This window comes from Oryzias latipes, chromosome 23 (genome assembly GCF_053564925.1).
Source record: "Oryzias latipes strain Hd-rR chromosome 23, Olatipes_Hd-rR_3.1".
NCBI lineage: Eukaryota > Metazoa > Chordata > Actinopteri > Beloniformes > Adrianichthyidae > Oryzias > Oryzias latipes.
The window spans coordinates 20968926-20991731 of NC_136259.1; the positions used below are offsets into that span (position 1 = coordinate 20968926).

General features: G+C 40.8%; 1 protein-coding gene across 1 annotated transcript; it reads right to left on the reverse strand.

Moving 5' to 3' along the window:
- Positions 1–1211: 1211 nt before the first annotated feature.
- On the reverse strand, positions 1212–19998 carry mtpn (myotrophin). The gene is made up of 4 exons (XM_023952415.2): positions 19573–19998; positions 18273–18386; positions 14978–15061; positions 1212–2355 (listed from the first exon to the last, which is right to left on the reverse strand). The coding sequence occupies exons 1-4, from the start codon at positions 19645–19647 to the stop codon at positions 2269–2271; spliced, it is 360 nt and encodes a 119-aa protein (XP_023808183.1). The 5' UTR covers positions 19648–19998; the 3' UTR covers positions 1212–2268.
- Between the last annotated feature and the right edge of the window lie 2808 nt (positions 19999–22806).

A 22806-nucleotide genomic window follows, 5' to 3' on the forward strand; every position in this document is an offset into this window, starting at 1 on the left:
TTGCACATGTGTCTGGAGCTTCTGAAGTTACAGTAAAACACAACTTGGGGGCGCTCAAACACAAAACTGTCTTACTGAGCACACATACGTCACGGCAAAGAAGATATATGCCAAGTAGCGTCTACACTGCCGCGAAGAAATAAGACGAAGAAGATGCACTCACTGACGGACATTCTAAAATATCCCCGAAAACGCTCATGATACATTTTCAGCTCTTGTACCAGTCGATAAAACTCCCCATGTTATTCTCTTCTCGTAAGTATGGGATGTACCCAAAATCGACGTCTTTTCCGCCGTCTTTCATCATTCTACAGAACAATAATTTCTTCATCGCTGGAACTGGAGCTGGAGCAACTGGTGCTTGAAATATTCATGTTTTCTTTGTATGATTCTGACAAGTGCGTAAATACTTGCTCTCTTCTTCTGAGTGAAAAGCGACTTTGAGAAGCGTAAAGTTGCGCAGCGCCACCTTGTGTACAGGGGTTTTTCTGTTTTACATTAAGCGCCATCTAACGTCAGGGAATGAAATTGCATGTTCACTCGGCTCATCGTCAGCGAAAATCGCCTGGGTGTGAACACAAAAAAGGTGGCGAAAAACGCTGGCGAATAACGCTGGCGAATATTCGTCCCGGTGTGCACGGGCCTTAAGAGGCACAAATTCATTCAACCTACCTGTTTATTCACCTTTGCACAAATGCAGGCATGGGTATTGGTTTTTTTTCTCTTTTTCTCCACCCCTTTTCATGAATATAGGTAATGTGAATATTGTGTGTACCTGTGCAGTAATCTTGGGAGATAAATCTTTAATCATTGATGCATGATTATACTTTTAATCCGTAAATAGTTGTGTTTTTTGTTGTTTTGTTGCTGTGTGAACTAAGTTACGAAACCTTTACGTTTTAACTTTGTAATATCAACTACCCCCCCATTCTAACCCCTTATCCCCCCATATCTGACATCCCACTCTGTTTCTTTCTCTCCTCTTTTGTTTCTTTTTTTCCGTCCGGTCCAACAAGGAATGCATACAAATATAATTTTCATAAAGTTTAGCCTCAAATACAAAAGGGGTTTATACAAATATACTCTGTCTGTCTGAAGATCCATAAACCCCAATTGTAACCAATAAAATATGTCCAACACAAGAGGCCTTCAGCTCCGATCTGCTTGCTCAGCTGTTGGACAGGACAAGTTAGAAAAAAAACAAAAAAACATTTGTATTAATATTTTTATTTATTTATTTTTTTAACAGACCTTTGTCACAATGAAGTCAGTGAGAGCATTTTTTTGTCCGTTACATAGTAGTAATTTATTCAAAAGCAACCTAAGAAGACAGTGACCATGTCTTATTGTTAAAGCAAAGGCCGGTTTCACATGCAGCACAATAGGCAGGAAGTTTAATCAAACCAAAAGCAAAGAGGATCCTTGCAGCCCCCACAATCCAGCCCCCCTCCCCCCATCATCTCTGATTGATTCCATCAGATTCACACAAAGATGAGGCAAAAAAGAAAAATTAAGATTCACTGCAAAAAGGACAAAATGATACCTTGGAGTCAAAATTCAGTAGCATTTGGGATGCATCATTACAGGTTTAATGCCACTTTAAAGCTGCAACATTCAAGTCTAGTTAGCCAGCATTGTGATTGGTCAAAAGAATATCTTAAATGCATTTATAATGTAAAAGGAGTCAGAAAGGGCTTGATATGAGAGGGACGCCGAGCAGAGGATCAGAGAAGCGTCTTCTCCTTCTAACAGATCAAGAGTTGAACGTTTGGTGAGAAGAACTGAAGAAGAGGCCACGGATTCAGGGTTTTCAACCAGGCAGCTTCAGAACTCATCATTTTAGCCGCTCATTATAGTAGCTGTTAAGGAAATAAGACTAGAAAAAGAAAAGAAAAGAAAAAAAATCTTTTTGTCTACTACTGCTCAATTTCTTTACAGTTTTAGAAGATGAATGTCCCCCAAGTGGATTTTAATGTCAACAGCACTCTCAAAATATTGAATAAACAAAGGGAGACATAGTGTCTCTTTTATGAAAGGGCTACAGAGAAAGACCAAAAGAAGAAAAAGTAAAAATGATGCCGTAGAAGGTTGGGGGGGGGGGAATAATGTAAAAGAAATACACCAGACAGACTAGATGAGCCTCCAACAAACAGACCAAAGCAGTGGAAGGACAGAGGTGGATTGGAGTAAAAGAGGTGAGTCCGTCTTCTGTCCGTCTGTATGCCTGTTCACCCACCTGTCCAGCTACGCCCCCCATACTGTGGCGTTTCACTTGAACAGAGCCTTTATAGCTTCACTGTCGGCAGCTTCAAAGGCTGTTTGGTCATTAGGTCCTTTTATGCTTCGGTCAGCTCCCTGTGGAGACAGAGGACATGAATATTAAAAAATGCTTAGATATGGACGTCAGCTCCCACTCACATCTGGTCAGAGGTTGCGGCGGGGAGCACAAACCTTAGCCTGTGTCCTTTCTGCAGACACACATTTCCAAGTGCTTCAAAGCACAGGAGAACAAATGACAATAAGCTTGAAAATAATAATTTGAACCCAATTCAGTCGAGTTCAAGGTGAAATCTGAGAGGTTTCTGAAACGATCTGCGGCCACCAACTTTTCCAGCTACAGTCCTGCGGGTTGCAGAGAGCGTCTAGAAGTCCACACACTTGTGTGCTATTCAGGAGCAAATCCCAACTAGAGGGATCAAACAGTCAACAGAAACACATGGCAGAAGGTCACATGGAGCTGCATGTTGGCGTCCAGAGACCCCTCTTCCTTCACTGCCCTTTTCAAATGTCTGTTATAAAAACACACACACAGGTTCCTACTGAGCAGCTCAGATGGTTCAAAATATCAAGGAGAGTTTGACAAATTGGTCGAATTTGCCAAAATAGGTAAAGCCATTCCAGGTTACACAGCAAAATGTAAAAAAATATAAATGTATTCTAACATTTTGGATTATAATGTGCTTTCATGATAATTGACTCTTAGAATACTTCATTTCAAACAATTACTCAGAGCTACAATGGCAGCAAGGTGACATTAATACCAACTAATATTATTAAATCATAACAGAACTGACCAGTATGACATCCAACCCTATCCTAAACCCAAACATTAAAAAACCCTCATTTGTCACATTTTTATACATTCAAAATAAAAATAATATTTGGACACAATTGTTTTCTATCTCTGATGAAGAACCTATCTAGCTGAGGACATCCCTATTAAATAAACAAATGAAAAGGCAGAATAAGACAGGCAGTGAGCTGAATGCGCCCATGAAGCCTCCGATTTAATAGGGCAGGAGAAGGGCACGCATTGGTAGAGATGTGCTTTTGTTTTAGCTGCCAACTTCAGCCTCTTAACATTGGGCTTACAGAACCACAGCAGAGAGGACGCACTGTTGCGTAGAGAAGCAGGGCATTGACAACAATGCCCTGCTAGTTTCAGGACCCCGCAGTGTGATCCTGCCTGGCCGTATGGACGCAGAGTAAATGCTACAGAAGCAACGGAGCATGCTCCGAGTCAGACAGATTTACCAGGGATGAATAACTTGTCAGATCTACATCTCTAATTGGGAAGGAGATGAAAGAAGGAGGGCTTTTTGTCAATTCATACCATGCTTCACATTCCTCAGAAGTATGCACCTGTCAACAAGTCACAGCACTGACTTGCAACACTTTCAGTACGATAGCCATCGTGAACCAAGATCGTCGTCACAAAGTTTTTTCCTCCAATTTTTACATTTATAAATAAAGGATACATAGGACATATTTCAAAAGAAAACAAGAAAGCTATCTTGATACAGAATGCATAGCTGGTCTGTCTTGGCATAGTTTAATAAGATTAGGATTCCTGGGAGTTGTTGCAGGCTGTAGGCTGGCGTGGCAAGGCTTTAACATTTACTGACATTGGTGGAAAGGTGTATTTCCATGCGAGAGGAAATGCATGGTCTGCCGATATAAAACAAATTATTTCAACAGTAAAGCCTTTTTGCATTAAACACCAATCATTTGCTTAAAATTCTTAAGAGCCAATGTGTAAACTGCTTTGGAGTAGGATGTAATTTATTCCGTTTGGGCTCAAATCAAGTTTTAAAATGATCATATTTATAACAAGCATGTAATGCAGTAGTCCCTAGCTATAACACTGTTCACCTTGCGCTGCATCGCAGTTTCATTGATTGTTTTAATGAGTGTTTTGCGTGTTTTTTTGTCACCGTTTTGCATCCTGATTGGTAGTAGACCATTTCAAATCAATCCCTGCCTCTTGTTTTACAGTAGACGATGCATTCATCTTTCTACGAAGGTCTGAACTTTGAGAGTTTAAACAAGAGAAAAAATGTTGAAAGGTTAAAGTCGGTCTGCAAAAAGTGCATTAGTGTGTATGTGTCCTGGTGCCCCCCTGCTCCCTGGCACTGGGGACCCCTGTGGTGGTCCTTCTGGCCCTGGTCTGGGTGGCTGCCGTAAGTACGTGTGTGTGAGCTGTAGTGAATGTGTGTGGTTTTTTTAAGCTAAGAGGTATGCTTGAAATATATGAGTGTGTCTGTGGACACATCCCCCCCTTAATGATAAACCTCCAGCAACTTGTTGCCCCCCTCCCCCCATAATTCTTTAATCACTCACCAACTTCTTTAACACCTTTTTTTCCTCCTCTTTCCTTTTGTACCCTTATCCCCGAACTCTAACACCCCCCCCCCAATCGGCCCATTACAGTTTCCAGAAATCTCTGACCAGTGTGCACTGATGCTCACAAGATTGGCAAATGTAGACCACAAAGCATTGTGTTTGAATTTGTCACATAAAAACCATGTACATTTATTTAACGGAAAAAAAAAAAAAAAGAAAATCGCCCAAATTTTCATCGTCAGAACACAGTGGATTCAAAATCAGGCCTTGTAAAAAGTTCATATTTTTTAGGCTTTTACTTTGGCATATAGGTCCCAATATTAAATACAATTTTGTTTTACCTACAAAAATAATTAATATATCTTTTCAACAGGACAGAGAACAGCTGAATTAATGTTGTCTAACAATAATAATTGTGTTTTTGTGGTGAGAACTGTATCTACATCTGACTTACAAAAAAAACTGAATCACAGCACATGCTGTTGTGTCTGGCTGTAGTTCTGTATCACAGATCTAGTAGTAAATCATGATATTCTCGTCAGAATTATTAAGGGGTGGACAGGAAAGAGGAAGAAAGTCAATTTCCCCATTTTTTCCCCCTCTCCTTCTCCAGCTCTGGGGAAGTCATTAGCGGTTCAAAATGATGCCTTGTAACAGACTCAGAGCCAGGAAAGGACAATAAACTGGACTTTTTACTGTCAATACAACACTTGTGGGGGAACAAACAAACTGTTGTATTCAGTTATATGAAGCAATTCAAAATCGAGCATCTTCTTTAACTAACCACTCTAAAGTGTAGCGCATACTTGTGTTACTGCTCGTCAGGAAGCAACATGACGAGGGCCGACCATCTCAGTCACACTCTCCTAACTGCACTCACACTAATGAGCTTCCTTCAACTTGAATAATGACCCTTGTGAACACCTTACTGTCCAAACACCAGCCAGCAGACAAGCTCTTGGTCAAGTGGGACTTAGTCTGATGAATAATAATAGACTCCTAGGGGGGTTTCTGCACTCTATAACTGGGGTGCGTCATCAACTCGGGTTATAGTGGAACCTCAAGTATCATTGGCTCAATAGGGTCTTGCCAAATGTGTATCAAATTATCATTGCAGCAGCAGCGAATGGAATTGAAAGGTTTTGAAATGTCGGCAGAGCAGTTTTAGTTAGAAGTAATTTGAAAGCCTTTTCCGTCCGGTCCAACACAAAAAATCTTCAAATACGATTAAAAATTAATAAAGTTTGGCCTCGATTACAAAAGGGGTTTATTCAGACATACTTCTGGTTTGTCAAAAAATTCAGGACCCCAGTTAAAGTAAAATGTGTCCAACACAAGAGGCCTTCAGCTCTCATCGGTTTGCCCAGCTGTTGGACAGGACAAGTTAAAAAAAAAGAAAGAAAAAAGAAGTGATTTGAAACGAGGCGCTTACATCAGACTGTTGAGGTTTTACGACATCCAGTAAAAACTAGACCAATGTGCTTCTTACAGCCATGTTAAGGGGCTTTCACTGGACCTCAGTCCCAAAGGAAAGAATGAATAAATGATTGGGACTTTAAGCTAAAAATGATTTTTTATTAGACTATGACCTTGTTTTATGCATAATGGATCATTTCAGGCAAGACATTCAACTTCATTTGATCAGCCAACTGTTGCAGATGTATTGAAATTGTGTAGAAGATCGTTAGAACAGCAGAATTAAGCATTCTCTGCCACATTTGTGTGGGAGGAACGCACTCTCTATACTTTTTATTTAAAAGTTATGCTTGAAATCAACCACTGAATGAAGCTTAACAGGCTGCAGGCCCATTAGCCACTGACTTTAAGAGATAACAGGAACTTTGATGTCATAACAATGTCTCTCTTCCTAGTTGAGTGGATAGATCCTCATAGCTGAAACGGATGTGTAGAATCATGTGTGTGATGAGTCTTTGCACACTAATATCACAGACTTCCACTATAGAAGGGACTGAGCAGGCAGCTGCTGCAGGCTGGGGTTTGTGTTTGTCGGATCACCTTTTGGGTTTAAATAGCCTTTTATAATTCATTACCAGCAACGACAAAGGAGGAATTCGGTGGAGGTCAACTCCCACGATGCACAAGCAATATTTGTTTGCCAACACAGCCTCAATTCAGCGTTGTCAGAGGACTCCTTTATCCGCTACAGCACAGCGCTGCAGGCGCGGCTATCGAGGCAAAGCTGCGGCAGCAGGCAGTGGGGTCTGGGACGGCCCATTCATCTCATGTTGAGAGGAGGGGGCAAGTTTTCAGAGCTGGCAGGGGCAGACATATTGAAATGCGGTCCCTATGCTGACTTCTGACCTTTCAAAAGAAAGGAATGTGAAGAAAGACATGGAAACAAATCCATGGGTTCACTTAAACCCAGGATGATGCTGTTTGTAGCCTGGAACTGAAACTTAAGCTACTTCATCTTTGAGCAACTTTTCCCATTGAGACACCAACTGTCATGCAACTGCTTTGCTGCACAATCTGCTTTGGTAGTTTTGAATTTTTACCACCCAACGTTTTTTTCTGATCAATAATTTGAAACCAACGAATTTATAGATATTTTTAGCTTTTTCTAAAAAGGAGAAATGTCTCAGAGGCAAGAGAATATATATTTTTTTACAGTTTTGTCTCTGTTACGGCCCCAGGCCTTTTTGGTGTGTGTATGTGTGTTGTGTGTATGTGTGTCTTTTGCAGAAGCCTCCACCATATCAGTTCACATCATTGATGATTGCAGCTTTTCCCTCCTCCAATCACCAGGCTGGGCGGGAAGCATAAAAGCCTGGAGCAGCCTATGTTCCAGTGGGCCGCTGAATTCCTGGGAGGAATCTGTTTGATCAGCTGACCCCCTGTTGTTGGACTTGGCGTTAGAAGCCTGTTGGAAACTGCCCGGTTTTCCCCTCTAATTGTGATCTGTGTTTTTGGACTATGTTTTGTACTTTAGTGATGTCCATCTAGTTAAATTTTGTTTTGGTTATTTATTGCATTAGTGCCTGAGCATTTAAGTTTGTTACCTTCTTTACTTTTGCAGCTGTCATTTAAAATAAACGGCTGCACTGACAGCCATTCAACCCTTACCGGCTTAATATTATTTCTTTATGTTGCCTATTTTCTCCCTCCCTCTGGGTGGGATGTAACATAAGTGGGGGCTCGTCCGGGATTATTTTATAGGGTATACGTGGCTGTTTGTTTTGCAGTTTGTATATTTGGCGGCTGCGACGGGTGCTGACGTGTCCTTGGTGCGGTTCTGTTTGTGCCACGTACACATACCTGTAAAGGGGGAAAAACCATGGCGACTGGCTTTAGTCTTGATCATTTCATTGCTCACCCATCCTTGACTTTGTTAGATACGTGCCGCAAGTGCGATTTGGAGCAAATTGCGAGTCATTTTGGCGTTTCATTTTCGAAACCTATAAACAAGCAGGCTCTTAAGGATCTCTTGGTGGGTGATCTGAGGAGAATGGGCGTGATCCGCCTGACTGTCACTGAGGTGCCTGTGTTGTCCGCGGACGGCGCCTCGGGGATAGGTGGCCGCGAGCGTGACAGCGGTGCCCCGCACATGGGTGACCGCGTGCACGCGGAGACATCTCCCGTGCTAGAGAGCGATGAGAGGCTCGAACGGGGAAAACCCCCCTTCAGCCTCCCACGCTACGATCCGCTCTCTCCAGGCAGCGGTGGGTCGCGGGATGGTGCGCGACTGAAAGTCCGGCTCGCCCCTCTGCAACTTGAGGCGCAGGAAAGGGCACAAACCCGCCAGATACAGCTGGAGATTAAGCGTTTGGAAATTGAGGCTGAGACAGCTGTCAGGATCCGTCAGCTGGAGCTGGAGGCGAAGGCTCAGCTTCCGGTATCCTCAGTTGACAGCGCAAACCCTCCCCTCGGATCTTCCACCACGCTGCTTGACGCAAGTAAATTTATTCCACTTGTGCCCGCTTTTCGGGAGAGTGAAGTGGAGTCGTATTTTGCGTCCTTTGAGCGCATTGCTGGCACGTTAAATTGGCCCTGTGATGTTTGGCCATTATTGCTCCACTGTAAAATGTGTGGAAAAGCTCAGGAGGTCGTAGCGTCGCTCCCTCTTGAAGACAGTCTAGACTATGATAAGGTTAAAACAGCTGTTTTACAGGCCTACGAGCTAGTGCCTGAAGCTTACCGCCAGAAGTTCCGACAGCAGAAAAAGTCTTTGTCACAAACTCATGTGGAGTTTGCTCGGGAAAAATGCATTCTTTTCGATCGCTGGTGCACGGCATCCAAAGTGGATGATTTCGCTTCTCTCCGTGACCTTATTCTGTTAGAGGAGTTTAAAAGAAGTCTACCTGATCGTATTGTGGTTTACTTAAATGAACAGAAGGTAACTTCTATAACATCAGCGGCAGTGCTGGCTGATGAGTATGTACTGACACACAAAACAACCTTCCCAACATTAGCGAACCACCCGAGAGCTACAGCTGTAACACAGCCAGCTCGAAACAAAACACATTTGAACAGAGAAACGCGTGAGTGTTACTACTGCCACAAACTTGGACATGTGATCGCTGACTGTGTTCTTCTGAAATATAAAACTGAACGTGGCCCACCAAGTCCTTCTAGACCAAAAGGTGTCGGTGCAATAAATCCGGTGTCATTTAAATGCGCGGAAACTCCCGACTCCTGTTTTGAACCATTCGTATTCGAAGGTTTTGTCTCCCTGAGTGGTGAGCCCACCGATGAACGTTCTGTGCGTATTTTGAGGGATACAGGTGGATCACAAACTGTAATTTTAGCAAACACATTTGACTTTGCAGCGTGTTCTTCCTGTGACTATAATGTCATACTTTGTGGAATTGGCATGACGTACACTCCTCGGCCCGTACACAGAGTCCATTTGAGGTCCGATTTAATATCTGGCATTTTCCCTATGGCCGTGTGTCCTGCATTACCCATGAAAGGGGTCGCTATTTTACTGGGAAACGATGTAGCCGGCGGTAAAGTCGTGCCGCATCTGGAAGTCTTACAAAAACCCCTTCCAGATTTTCATGATCATAATGCACTAGACAAAACAGAGTGCAAGTTGTACCCAGCTTGTGCTGTGACGCGAGCACAGTCCCATAAAAATGCAGATATTGCCCTCTCTGATAGCATCCTTATGTCAACCTTTTCAGGAGACGAACACTCTCAGAACAAGGTTAATTCTGATTGTCTTCCTCCAGTACAGGTGGAAGCTCCTGTGGACAATTCATCTGATTCGGAGCGTTCAAAGCCCGCGCTCCCCATTACACGCACCCGCCTGTGCGCTGAGCAGAGAGCTGATCCAACTCTACGCACATGTTTCTCCATTGTGGTGAGTGATGAGCGACTTGCCAAAGAAAAGTCAGGTTATTTTCTGGATAATGACGTTCTTATGAGGAAATGGTCTCCCTCTGCTGCTGAAACTGTACCCTGGCAAACTGTAAACCAAATCGTTGTGCCTTTAACTTATCGCGCGCAAGTACTATCCTTGGCACACGAAAGCCAGTGGTCAGGTCATCTTGGGGTGACAAAAACTTATCGACTTCTGTTAAAACATTTTTTCTGGCCAGGTGTTAAACAGGATGTCGTGCGCTTTTGTCAAAGTTGCCATGTCTGTCAGATGGCTGGAAAGCCAAACCAGAAAATCCCGCCTGCGCAGTTACAACCAATTCCCATAATTGAAAATCCATTTGATCGCGTCATTGTGGACTGTGTTGGCCCATTGCCTCGCACCCAAAACGGTAACCAGTTTCTGCTCACCATAATGTGTGCAGCCACACGTTTTCCTGAGGCTGTACCACTGCGAAAAATAACCGCTCGTTCTGTCATTAAAGCACTTACAAAATTCTTTTCTAATTTTGGGTTACCTAAAACAATTCAAACGGATCAAGGAACGAACTTCAAATCCGGTTTGTTTAAACAGGTTGTCCAAACCCTCGGCATAAATCATATTACATCTAGTGCGTACCATCCGGAGTCTCAGGGCGCACTAGAGCGTTGGCATCAATCTCTGAAACCTATGCTTTGGAAATATTGTTTAGAGTTAAAGAAAAATTGGGATAAGGGCGTCCCTTTTGTTTTGTTTGCTGCACGTGAGTCTGTTCAAGAGTCACTTGGATTCAGCCCTGCTGAATTAGTTTTTGGCCACACTCCCAGAGGTCCACTTCAAGCGTTAAAAGAAAAACTCTTGTCGCCAGTAGAGGACAAAAGAAAAAGTGTGCGTGTCTACGTCCGCAAGTTTAATGATCAGTTACGCTGTGCCAACAAACTCGCTAAAGAGTGTTTGGTCAGCTCCCAACTTAAAATGAAACAAAGACATGACCGTGTCGCTGTGAAGCGCGAGTTTCAACCAGGTGACAAGGTGCTTGCTTTACTCCCGATTTTAGGTTCGTCTTTGTCTGCCAAGTTCACTGGTCCACTTGAAGTACAACAAGTGTTGAAAAACAACAACTACCTCCTGGGCAGTTCTGACAAACGGCGTAAAGCTCGCGTTTGCCATATAAATATGTTGAAGCCATATCACTCGCGTGAAGTTTCAGAGCCCATTGTGACCCCAACTCCACAGATTTCTGCAGCAGTCTCTGTACAGCCAGAAAAGCCTGAAGAGCCTGAGGAGGATGACGGTCTGCGCATTCCTAATTCTCCTCGCTCCTGTGCTAGACTGCCTAACTCTGAGATGCTCAAAGTTCTTCCTGCTAAACTTAACCATTTGGAGGAGGCTCAAAAACGTGACGTTTTAGCATGTGTTTCACAATACACATGCCTCTTCAGTGATGTACCAAGTTCCACTACTGTTCTTAAACACGATATTGTCGTGAAAACAAATAAACCAATAAAGCAACATCCGTACCGTGTTAATCCTGAAAAGAGAACTCTCATGAAACAGGAAACTGACTATTTAGTTACAAATGGCCTTGCAAAGCCCAGTGTCAGTCCCTGGAGCTCCCCATGTCTGGTTGAAAAGAAACCTGATGGAACCCCTCGGTTCATTACAGATTTCAGAAAAGTCAATTCAGTCACAGTTCTCGATTCCTATCCTCTTCCTAGGATGGATGACTGTATTGACAACATTGGCAATGCGAACTTTGTAACCAAGCTTGATCTTCTAAAAGGATATTGGCAGGTCCCTTTGACAGAGCGTGCCTCAGAAATTTCAGCCTTCGTTACTCCTGACACGTTTCTACAATATACAGTTATGCCATTTGGTTTGTGTAATGCGCCAGCCACTTTTCAGCGTTTAATGAATATCGTCCTTGCTGGCCTTCAGAATTGCAGTGCCTATCTGGATGACGTAGTCATCTACTCCTCAACCTGGGAGGAGCATGTTGAGATGCTGCACACGGTATTCTCCCGTTTGGAAAACGCGTCACTCACATTAAACCTAGCCAAATGCGAATTTGGACAGGCTACAATTACTTATCTGGGGAGACAAGTAGGACAGGGAAAAGTTCGACCCTTGGAAGCCAAGGTTGAAGCAATTTTGAGCTTCCCCACTCCTACCACCCGTCGTGACTTGCGTAGGTTCCTTGGTATGGTAGGATACTACAGGAACTTTTGCAGGAATTTTTCATCTGTCGCCTGTCCCCTTACCACTTTGGTGAGTCCCAAGGTGAGGTTTTTTTGGAGCCCCGAATGCCAGCATGCTTTTGACAGTGTGAAGTCTTTATTATGTCATGCACCTGTTCTAGCTGCACCAGACCCCTCTCGGCCTTTTGTGCTGGAAGTCGATGCCAGCCAAAAGGGTGTTGGCGCAGTCCTTCTGCAGAAGAATGCAGATGGCGTTGAACATCCGGTCTGTTACTTTTCCAAAAAGTTTAACAAACAACAGCAAAACTATTCCACCATAGAACAGGAAACTTTGGCATTGTTGCTCTCACTTCAACATTTTGATGTGTATGTTGGATCTAGTTCTCTGCCAGTTGTTGTTCGCACTGACCATAACCCACTTGTTTTCCTATCTCGTATGTATAATCACAACCAACGTCTCATGCGTTGGGCTTTGTTGGTGCAGGACTACAACCTTCAAATCCATCACAAAAAAGGTACAGAGAACCTTCTAGCAGACGCACTGTCCAGGTCTGGGTGATTCCGGTTTTTCCTTCGTTCGGTAATGTTACATACACACACTTAATGTTGTTTGGTGGTTCTGGTTGCAAACCCTTAGGGTTAAGGGCTTGCAACTTAAGGGGAGGGGTGTTACGGCCCCAGGCCTTTTTGGTGTGTGTATGTGTGTTGTGTGTATGTGTGTCTTTTGCAGAAGCCTCCACCACATCAGTTCACTTCCTGATTGATGATTGCAGCTTTTCCCTCCTCCAATCACCAGGCTGGGCGGGAAGCATAAAAGCCTGGAGCAGCCTATGTTCCAGTGGGCAGCTGAATTCCTGGGAGGAATCTGTTTGATCAGCTGACCCCCTGTTGTTGGACTTGGCGTTAGAAGCCTGTTGGAAACTGCCCGGTTTTCCCCTCTAATTGTGATCTGTGTTTTTGGACTATGTTTTGTACTTTAGTGATGTCCATCTAGTTAAATTTTGTTTTGGTTATTTATTGCATTAGTGCCTGAGCATTTAAGTTTGTTACCTTCTTTACTTTTGCAGCTGTCATTTAAAATAAACGGCTGAACTGACAGCCATTCAACCCTTACCGGCTTAATATTATTTCTTTATGTTGCCTATTTTCTCCCTCCCTCTGGGTGGGATGTAACAGTCTCACTTCTTTTAAATAAGCAGAACATCCATCGATTCTTGCACTCATATAGGTGATTTTAGTCATGTGATAAAAGAAAAACGCAAAAACTAACAGCATTCAGCTGTTAAAGTTGCATTTATCAAACTGCTACCACAAAAATATGGGATGGCAGTCCTTCAAAGGCCCAATCACGTGCCCAATATGGTGTTTGACATGTTTTGCAGTGCCAGGAAAGTTCCTGTTTTTATATTTGCAAATATGTTTTCAACATTTCAACAAGTGCTGAAGATGCCATTTATTGACAGATTTTCATCAACGATGACCTTTCATTGTAAGGCAATTTTCTTTCCGAATATTTGTGTGCATGTACTGTCTAACCAAAAACAAGACACTTTAACACCAGAGCCTTAGGTTTACCAACGTAAACTGTTGCCTATCGGCACAAAGACAATTTTGTAGGACTGCCACCAATAATCATTTTGGTTCCCCATTAATGCATTGCTAACTTTATTGATCTTTCAAGCTTATTTGTACTAGATCAAAAGTCAGCCTGCATACATATATAGTATCACCCGCTTATTTGCGTTTCAATATTTGTGGTTTCACGTATTGGTTGATTTCTTTTTTCAGTCACGTGACTCCTCAGGTTCATCACAAAAGCTCAGGCAACTTGAGACGTTTGTTTGAAACTTTTGTGTTCAAAGGAATTTCTGAGGAGGGGAGCGAGATAAAGAGCACGCCGGCCCGTCGGCTCCCCCACCGGCTGCTAAAGAATATTTTAGTGAGCAACAGCAACAGCCCACCGGTTCCTGAACCGCCACCAATCAAAGTTTGTGACCCTGCACGGATAAATGGCATCAGTCGACTCAGAACCGGTCTGAAAATATCCTGACACGCTGAAGAAGGTAATTGCGGAGAATCTTTTTTTTTTCTGGAAGAAGATGCCCTCTCAAACTTAAATGATGGAGGGAACAATGGCTCCTAGTTTTAAGGCACAGAGTGAGACTCCTAATGTGTGTTATAAAATATGCTACTGTACAGTCAGTTGCGCTGAATGAAAAAGCTAAACTCATTATATTGAGCAATATTCCAGTGTTCTTTATTAAATGTTTCACAAAGCATCAGAAATGTTTTAGAACATTTTTTTGATGAGTGAGGATCGGTGACGGACATTCTTGGCCTACTGGAGGTGGGTCTCCTCCCCCCCGCATTAGCGGATTCTGCATATTTGCGGGTGGCTCTGGTCCCTAACCCCCGCAAATATGGGGGGGAACACAGTGAATGTAATGTCACGACCACAAACTGAAGTTGTAGAAGTTGAAAAATGCTGCCTTTATCCAATAATCATGTATAAACCAGATCCCAGTGTGGCAGAATTTGACCAAATGAGGTGATTCCCTAAGAATGACTGAGCTAGAGCGATGAAACAAAGAGCTACGTTTCTGTCTATGCTATGTTTAGGCTGAAAAGAGACAACAACACAGCTGTTGTGCCGTGTCATGCTCTGTGAACATTCCAGCAAAGCCTCCACAGGACCACGTCATGGAGCCTTTTGTCTAATGAGTTCCCTCATCAGCACTCGCGGAGCATCTGTCAACGCCACACGCACCAGGATAGACCGACACCGGCAATCGTTTGTGTTGCACGCATCAACGCCTACTCAAATTAGGGTACCAACCTTTTCTAGCAGGAGCTTGACACATTGGAGGTGACCCTCAAAGCAGGCAGAAATCAGTGGAGTAAACCCATATTTGTCTTTGGCCTGTGCAGATGCAAAAAAAGACATATTGAGAGAGTTAAAATACTACAAAATATTACAAATGTCATTCTACCTCAAATACACATTTTCTTAAATTTAATAAATTCCATATATTTTTTACGTAAGTTGATGAGAAAATATAAAAACGCATAAAGGTGGAAACCACTAAAGCACAAAAGACCTTTTATTTTGCTATGACTTCCTGTGTAACGATTAGAAGCTAAAAATACAAGCCAACATATTAAAGAAGCATTTAGTTTTCATTTGAAGTTAAATGCATTTTCCCTTAAATTTATTTCCAATTAACAAAAAACAAAAAACAAAATGTTTATTTTTTCCTTCAAGGTGACGTTACATTTTGACATCAGTCCTGGATCAAAGGGTAGATTGTGAATTAGTGGCATACAGCGTGACGGGGTTAAGAGTTTTACAAAACACATTAGTGAGCACTGATTATGGCTTAGGAAGGTCACTTTTACTTATACTGGTCCAAACCAGAACACATGAAGTATTAGAGCCACCTTATAAACCAAACCAAAAGAGAAGCTGTTGAAAATAACTTTAAGCCACAATACATTTTTAAAATTATAGGAAAAAAAGTGTGAAAATTTGACTTTATTCTTGTAAAACGTTGGCTTTTTCTAATTTATTTTCTCATACGGTGGCCCTAATACTAAGTTTTCTTACAAAAGGGTTCTTACAAAAGGGTTTTATCTGACAGCTTATGAGACCTGGATGCAGAGAAAATTGTCAGGGGTACAAAAAGTGGAAGTGTAAAAGCAGGAAAGACAATTTCACTCAAGAAAAGCTCCAGCCCCCCAGGGGCAGCTGTCCAGCTGGTTTTTCAGGTTTCCCTGCTCCACCTGCTGCTGTTTTGCCAACAAGCTGGGAGAGCAGATTGTTAGAAAACAAGCAACGCACCAACCTCCTAAACTTGGAGCTTGACATCAACGTAGGACACCAAGCGACTTAAGTGAACCGCCTACAAAACTAGTGTAGCAACTGCTGCTTATTTGGAGGTGGGCTTGCTCAAAACTCACACTTTCCAGGAAGTTCAAAGAAGGAAACCATTTAATGGCTCCATTCAAACGTCCTTTTATCTCCTCCCACCATACAACCTTCACCTACGAAACATTGCTGCGCTTCCGGTTTCCTCAGATTCCTGCAAATGAATCTTGTTGGTCACTCATACGGGAAGGTTGCACCGTTTTACTCACACCGGGGCTGGTTTGAAAAGTCTGCTTTTTTTTTTGGTAAGTGTGAAAGCAGACCTGAACTATTTTGGGCCTCACAAACTAATGTGTGCTGGTTCAGTTGAGGGTGAACCAAAGTAGCAAAGCTAAGAAAAGGGAGTAAAATGAGTGGGTGACGTGCATCACAAGGAACAAAATGAACAATCAAACGAATTGAAACGAATGAAACGAGTACACGAGTGAGTACTGAGTGTTTGCGTACTATTTTACAATTTAAAGGTTAGCAGGACGGGCGGTTTTCTTCTTACGTTTTTTCCCATTGACAGAAAATCAAATCAAATCGAACTTTATTTATTAAGCACTTTTCATATAAAAGCATGACACAAAGTGCTTTACATTAAAATATAAGAATATGAGAACTGGACCAAGTGGGTCCAGTTCTCATATTCTTATATTTTCTTATATTATATATCTTTTTTGCAATACAGATGTTGCCACATTGGAACCAAAAACTGTCAGTAAGCAGCGATTGGTCCAACTCGGTCTCAGTCAACATTTCTATGGCAACCACTCAACAAACATGAGTTAGCTTGTTTGGAAGGCCAAACCGCTACCACCTAAAAGGCGGCTAGGGGGAATCTGTCAACCTAATGGTTTAAAGGCTGAATGTGAGACCACATATTTTTATTGAGGCATCTGATTGGCCAGTTTATAACTTGCACAAAAGAAAATGGCTACAGGCAGTTTACTTCATTTTTGGTTCATTTCTGAGAGGGCCGCCTGCAAAATGAATCCAAACTAGACCAGGGTATTAAATTTAATAACATTTGCTGCTAATTTGAACCAAATCTGTAAAAATAAAAGCTTTGTTAAAATGCTCGTCTTTGTTATTTTCTGCCCTTTGGCTCAAATCTGCTTTGAAACTGGAGTGAAAAGTTAACTTATTGGTCAACCAAAAATCTTGTTTATCAAGATGAACCACAGTTTTTCTGTTAGACCCACATCAGAGTTCAGGTGAGCTTTGACACCAGTCAAACTAAAATGAGTAGAAACTGAGCTCTGGACTGTTGGATCCCTTTTCTGAGGATCAATAAGGTTTTATTTTATTCTGAAACAAGACATCATCGGCTCTGTCATACTTCTTTTACCCTGTGCAATAACTGACTATATGGTCATCCTGTGCAATTTTTTGGAAATGTACCGGTTTGTGTGTATATTGACTTTATAGTTTTCTTTTATATATTGCTCTTGTACCTGTACTGCCGCTGCAACAAGGAAATTTCCCCATCGTGGGACTAATAAAGGAATATCTTATTTTATCTTAAGACTCTGGCGCACATCAAACATGTTTTAATCCTAGTGATGAAAAAATCTAAGAAACAAATGTGAAAGAGTGAAAAATGTGCAGATCCTTGGTCAGATAACATGCATTTTATAATAGTTAGGTTTACCTTTTAATGCTTTTTTGGCATTCAGATTAGGTTTTTTCTTTGAAAAATACTAACAACCAACCTTTCACACAACACGCAGATTAACTGCCATTTGTAGAGATATATTCTTTATTGATCCCACATTGGGGAAATTCAATTGTTAGAGCAGTTCAAAAAGCAGAGAAGAATGACAGCACTGTGCAAAAGAATGAGAATGAGGGGTGTTCAAAAAAATTGATTTCAATTTGATTTCAAAGGGTTAGTTATAAGGCTCTGGATTAAAGATGGCTGCTAAATCACCTGCAGCTTTTCTGAAGTGGTCACTCACCTCGCATTCAGTATAAAAAAATATCAAAAGATGATAAAAGTTGTTCACTATGGGGCCTAGTACTTTCAAAAGACTTGAAACACAGACTGGCTTTGTGAGGCAGTGAGTAAAGAAACCAAATTAGGCAAAAAATACAAACACATTTTAACACTTATTAAAATTAAAGGATCCGTTTTTTTCCCCTTTGTGATCAAAGACACCAAAGATATTAAGCAAATGAATGCAAATGGAGTGTGGAGTGGAGAAGCTGTTGTGTGGCTTACATTAATGTCTGCTCCAACAGAAATGAGGTATTCCACAACATCTACATGCCCGTAGTCTGAAGCAACATGAAGGGGGTTCCTTCCATTTTCTAGTATGCCGTTTGCCTCTTTATTCTGGAAAGAATAATCAAGAAAAACATGTTAAAAACAAAATAAAACAAAAAAGCTGTGTTGCAAGGGTCCAGTGCAACTTTTCATGCTGTGGTTTGGGGCTTACTCATTTACTTTTGTGTATAACTGACATGAGAGGCGCACTCAGCCCATGCAAATCATATTTATTACCATGTTAACCCCAAACACAACACGATTAATAACCCTCCTATAAGTATGATTGAGAAAAGGAAAAATGAATGCTGTAGCTTCACACATTTATGAGTAGTGCACAATGTTCATTAAAAAAAACACTTGCAGAGGCACAGATAAGGTAGTTAAATAACTTGTGCAAGAATAGCAAAAACATGTTAGTGACTTGCTGACTTTGGTTAACCTCAGACAAACAAGAATCTCTACATGTGTGTGTGTGCTACTAGTTATAACACACATACAAATAATATTTTAAAAACGTCATACATGTGTACAAAATAAAATATTTAAAAGGCTATGGCTTTATATTTGTTTTTCCAGCAGCATGGTTCACTCATATAATTTATATGCATTTTGAGAAAAGATAAATGCAAACTTTATTTGCATTTACAAATTTAAAACCTGACACATTTGATGCGAGTGGCCACTATATAAAACTAATTGGTTCAAAAATCATGACGTTATTTATCTACACTTAAAGAGAACCGCAATATTACAAAAATGTCTCTGAAACACACAAACATACCACTGTGTAACTGGTACTGCTAGCGTTGGTTAGCTTACCAACAGGTTGCATTAGACGTGAAGTAGTACTGATCAATTGTATTTACTGGAAGGAAAAGCATATTCTGAGGGTCAAATGCTCTTTTTTTTTATTTTATAGAATAACGTTTTTTCCACCTATGGCGATTTAGATTGAAACTTCGAACTCTTCCGCGACGTCAAAGCCCAGCTTGTGGCTAACTAGCTAGAGCTAAGTCTTAGCTCCCAGACCTCTTTCCTAAGATTCCAAAGGTCCCCATAAGGTTTAATTAAACATATCTATATCCTTAAAACACACTAGAAGTTATAAAATTCAACAATTTACACAACGTATAGCTAGTTTTGGCAAGCTAGCTCGTGCGAGTTAGCCTTAAAGCCACCTGTCAGAACGTTCCTAGCAACATAAAATAAATCAATAATAATAAATAAACAACAGAAAAAATAACAATCGTACCGTTTTCACTTTTGCTTTGACCTCTTCTAGGTCTCCAGTTTTCAATGCCCACGCCAGCTCCTTATTATCTGCCATCTTCCTGTGTAAAGTACCTTTCTCTTTCTGCTAACAGTAACACCAGTGGAAAATAAGTCAAATGCTGCTGCGTTAATTTTTAGCTGGAGTAAACTCTTATTTTTTCGTCTTTGCGAACCTGCTGAAATCTTTACACTAAATACTTTATCCTTTTCAAAAAAACAAGAAAAAGATTTGTGTCGGAATTAAGCAAGTTGCTTAGTAGTGACAACTTAAAAAAACATCCACAAGAAGTTCCAAAAGACAAAGTAACCAAAGGGTTTGGGGATACGCCTTTCTGCACACCGGAAATATTTCTGTAGCGTAACCCGGAAGTTAACACTTAAAGGGATATTTTGATGCCTTCAGGGACTGTTGTTCAACAAGAAACTCTCTCAGGAGAAACACAAACGTCTTAAGTGGCTTTAAACTAACAAATCTTATTTAATTAGGCTACTTACATTCTGAATTTTTAGTAAAACGACTTTTTGTTTTCAGTAACACAGTACGTTGTTAAAAACATAACCAGAGTTACTTTTAAATTAACATTTCTTAGTGACATTTTAAAAATGTATTATTATTTTGGTATTCAACATGTCGTTTTTCACTTCAGGATATATTGATTTCATAACACATTCACCCCTTATTCAGAAAAAAAACCCCAATCTAAAGTGTAAACATAGTATGGGAAGTAATATTAAAGGTAAATATTTTATCCAGTACATGTTCAGTGAATTTTCCATTTCAACTTATTTAATCACAGCTGCAAAACCACAAGACAATAAAAAAAAGAAATAAGTCAAATTTCTTAATACATTTTGTAGAAACTTTTAATTTTGTTATGTGTTGTTAATTAGTGTGTGTCTTCTTGTGTCTGTCTTTCAGCTAACTGGAGTCATTTAAATCTGCTTTTCAGATAGTATTTGTTTCTCACATTTCTTTTGTGGCACACACTGTAGTTCTCAGATTCTCCATTTGGTCCTTCATTTTTCTTTTTTATTATTTCTTTTTGTCAAAGTCAAAATGTTATATTTATTATTAGTCCCCCAATTGTCCTACCTGTTCCAGCACATTTGCTTTTTAGATTAAGCTCAACAATTATGCTCATGTGATGCATCACACATCTGAGAAGACAATAATATAAGACAAGGGATTCATTTCGCACAACAGTAACAAGCAATCTTAAATACATTACAGCTTAAAAGTAACTTGCTAGAGCACACGTCTATTGCAATAAAGCAACAGTTTCATTGCTCAAGTTTAGTGTCTTCAAACCAAACATTTCTAGTTAACAATCTGACCACTGTCTCTCAAACTTTTTTAATAGCCACAACCTAAACCATTACTTCCTGTCACACTTCTCATCTACCAAATTTATGCCACTGTTTAACAGTACATGCATGCACACTCACATAAAGGACTTTGCTTTGGTATTTGGTATAGTAGGAAACAAATGATGATATTGTTCATTTTTGCTCAAAAACCTGCATAAAGTAGACAATTACTTTTTCAAGGTAGTTTTTGAGAAATGCTAGTCTGAACCTGTTCTAATTATGGAAACAGACCGCTTATTTACAAAAGCTGCGATGCAAAAGCTGTTCTTCAAAGTCGATTTACATATTTTCTTGTACCGGTAATTTTCTGTCATCAAAAGTCATGAGGTGTTGCTGCCAGGTACAATGCCAGCTTTAAAGCACCACCTTTTGACCAGGGAATGGCACAAAAAGCAGTGTGCTGACTGGACAGGGTTTCAGTCAGAAACAAGATGGTTGATCTGTTTCTGACTGAATCACTACTGTGAGAAAGCTGTAGTATTGACCAACACATTTGCATTTAGCCAAAATATGAGTTTTTTTCAAACAGTCAGCTAACCTTAATGTGATGTGCATCAGTTTCAACTCTATCGTGCTTTTGAAACCACACAATCCTAAGCATCACACGCAAAACATGAAAACAACAAAAAGAGAGGGTTTTATTGACCTCTTTATGTACATTTCAGTCAGAGGAGAGACAAAACAAAAGGTGGAAAGTAAATGTACAGCAACGTAAAAAGGTATCAGCAGTTAGACCCTGCGAAGACCAATGTGACACGTAAAGCAAGCCCAGAACAAGCTTCAAGCTGGCAGTACTGCAGACAGACTTGAGATAAACCATCCCAGACTTAGTAAAGTTGTGAGATAAGCAGGTGGAGGAGCTGTTGTCAGGGCTTTGCAATGACAGCAGAGTGTGGAGAGAGAGACTCTATTTAAAGAAACTATACCATGCTGGTTCAACCCTGTTTGATCCTAATCTAATATAACTTTGCAACAGTGAAAACTTTATGTCTTTCTCAGCTTTCACTCATGATGCAGTTTGTTTTACCCACAAACAATGCTTTTGTCAAAATACAAAGAAACTGCCGTTTTCAGCAAAATACCTGCTGTGACGCAACACTAGAAAGTCCCCAGTGAGCTTATAAAGGCAACGAGGGTTTAAAAGGACAATAAATCGCCTAAAACTAACTTTTCAGTTTTGAAAGACCTTTATTTACACAGTTCTTACAAACAAGGAAGCAACACATCTAGACCATTGTTTATGAAAACTGGACAGAGTGAGTGTGACTTCACCCATAGAAAATTGTTTACTTGCAGATCAAATAAAATTAAGTCAATTTAGTCGCCATTTTTTCACAATACATGTTGGAGCTCAACATCATCAGTAAGTATTGATTGCTCCGGGTTGGTTTTTGCTAGGGCTTTTTCATTCATGGTGTCATATAAATCTGTTTGGGCACAAACAGTCCCTGATTGGTCAAAGTATGACCTGGTTTAACTTTCAACGTGCCTTCAGTGTACGTGTTTTGTACATAGAACCTGAAAATGGTTGTACAAACTTGCGTAGATCGGCTATGCATGAACACAACAGTTTTATAGGCGAACGCCCGAAATGCACATTTACATAGACTTTTCATTGGAAGTGTTTGCTTTAACGCACCAAGGGTGGCGTGAATGTAGTTTGACAAACAGAATGTAAAAAAAAGTATCCAGGAAATCCCATTGTAAGATTGTAAAAGTGTTTGTCTTAAAAACTTAAATTAATTAAAATAAAAAAGAATAATAAAGAAGGGAATTTTAAAGAGCTAAGGGGGAAGAAACACCACCCCAAAAACACAACCAAAGAAAATTTGGACCTTTAAATCAT

Bases quoted from the DNA above. Each gene is read 5' to 3' on its own strand.
- mtpn (XM_023952415.2), bottom strand. From the start codon at position 19,647: ATGGCAGATAATAAGGAGCTGGCGTGGGCATTGAAAACTGGAGACCTA. The intron at 18,387-19,572 runs GTACGATTGTTA...TATTCTTTCCAG, and splicing joins TCAAAGCAAAAGTGAAAACG to AATAAAGAGGCAAACGGCAT. The intron at 2,356-14,977 runs GTTGGTACCCTA...CTGTCTCCACAG, and splicing joins TCAAGCTCCTGCTAGAAAAG to GGAGCTGACCGAAGCATAAA.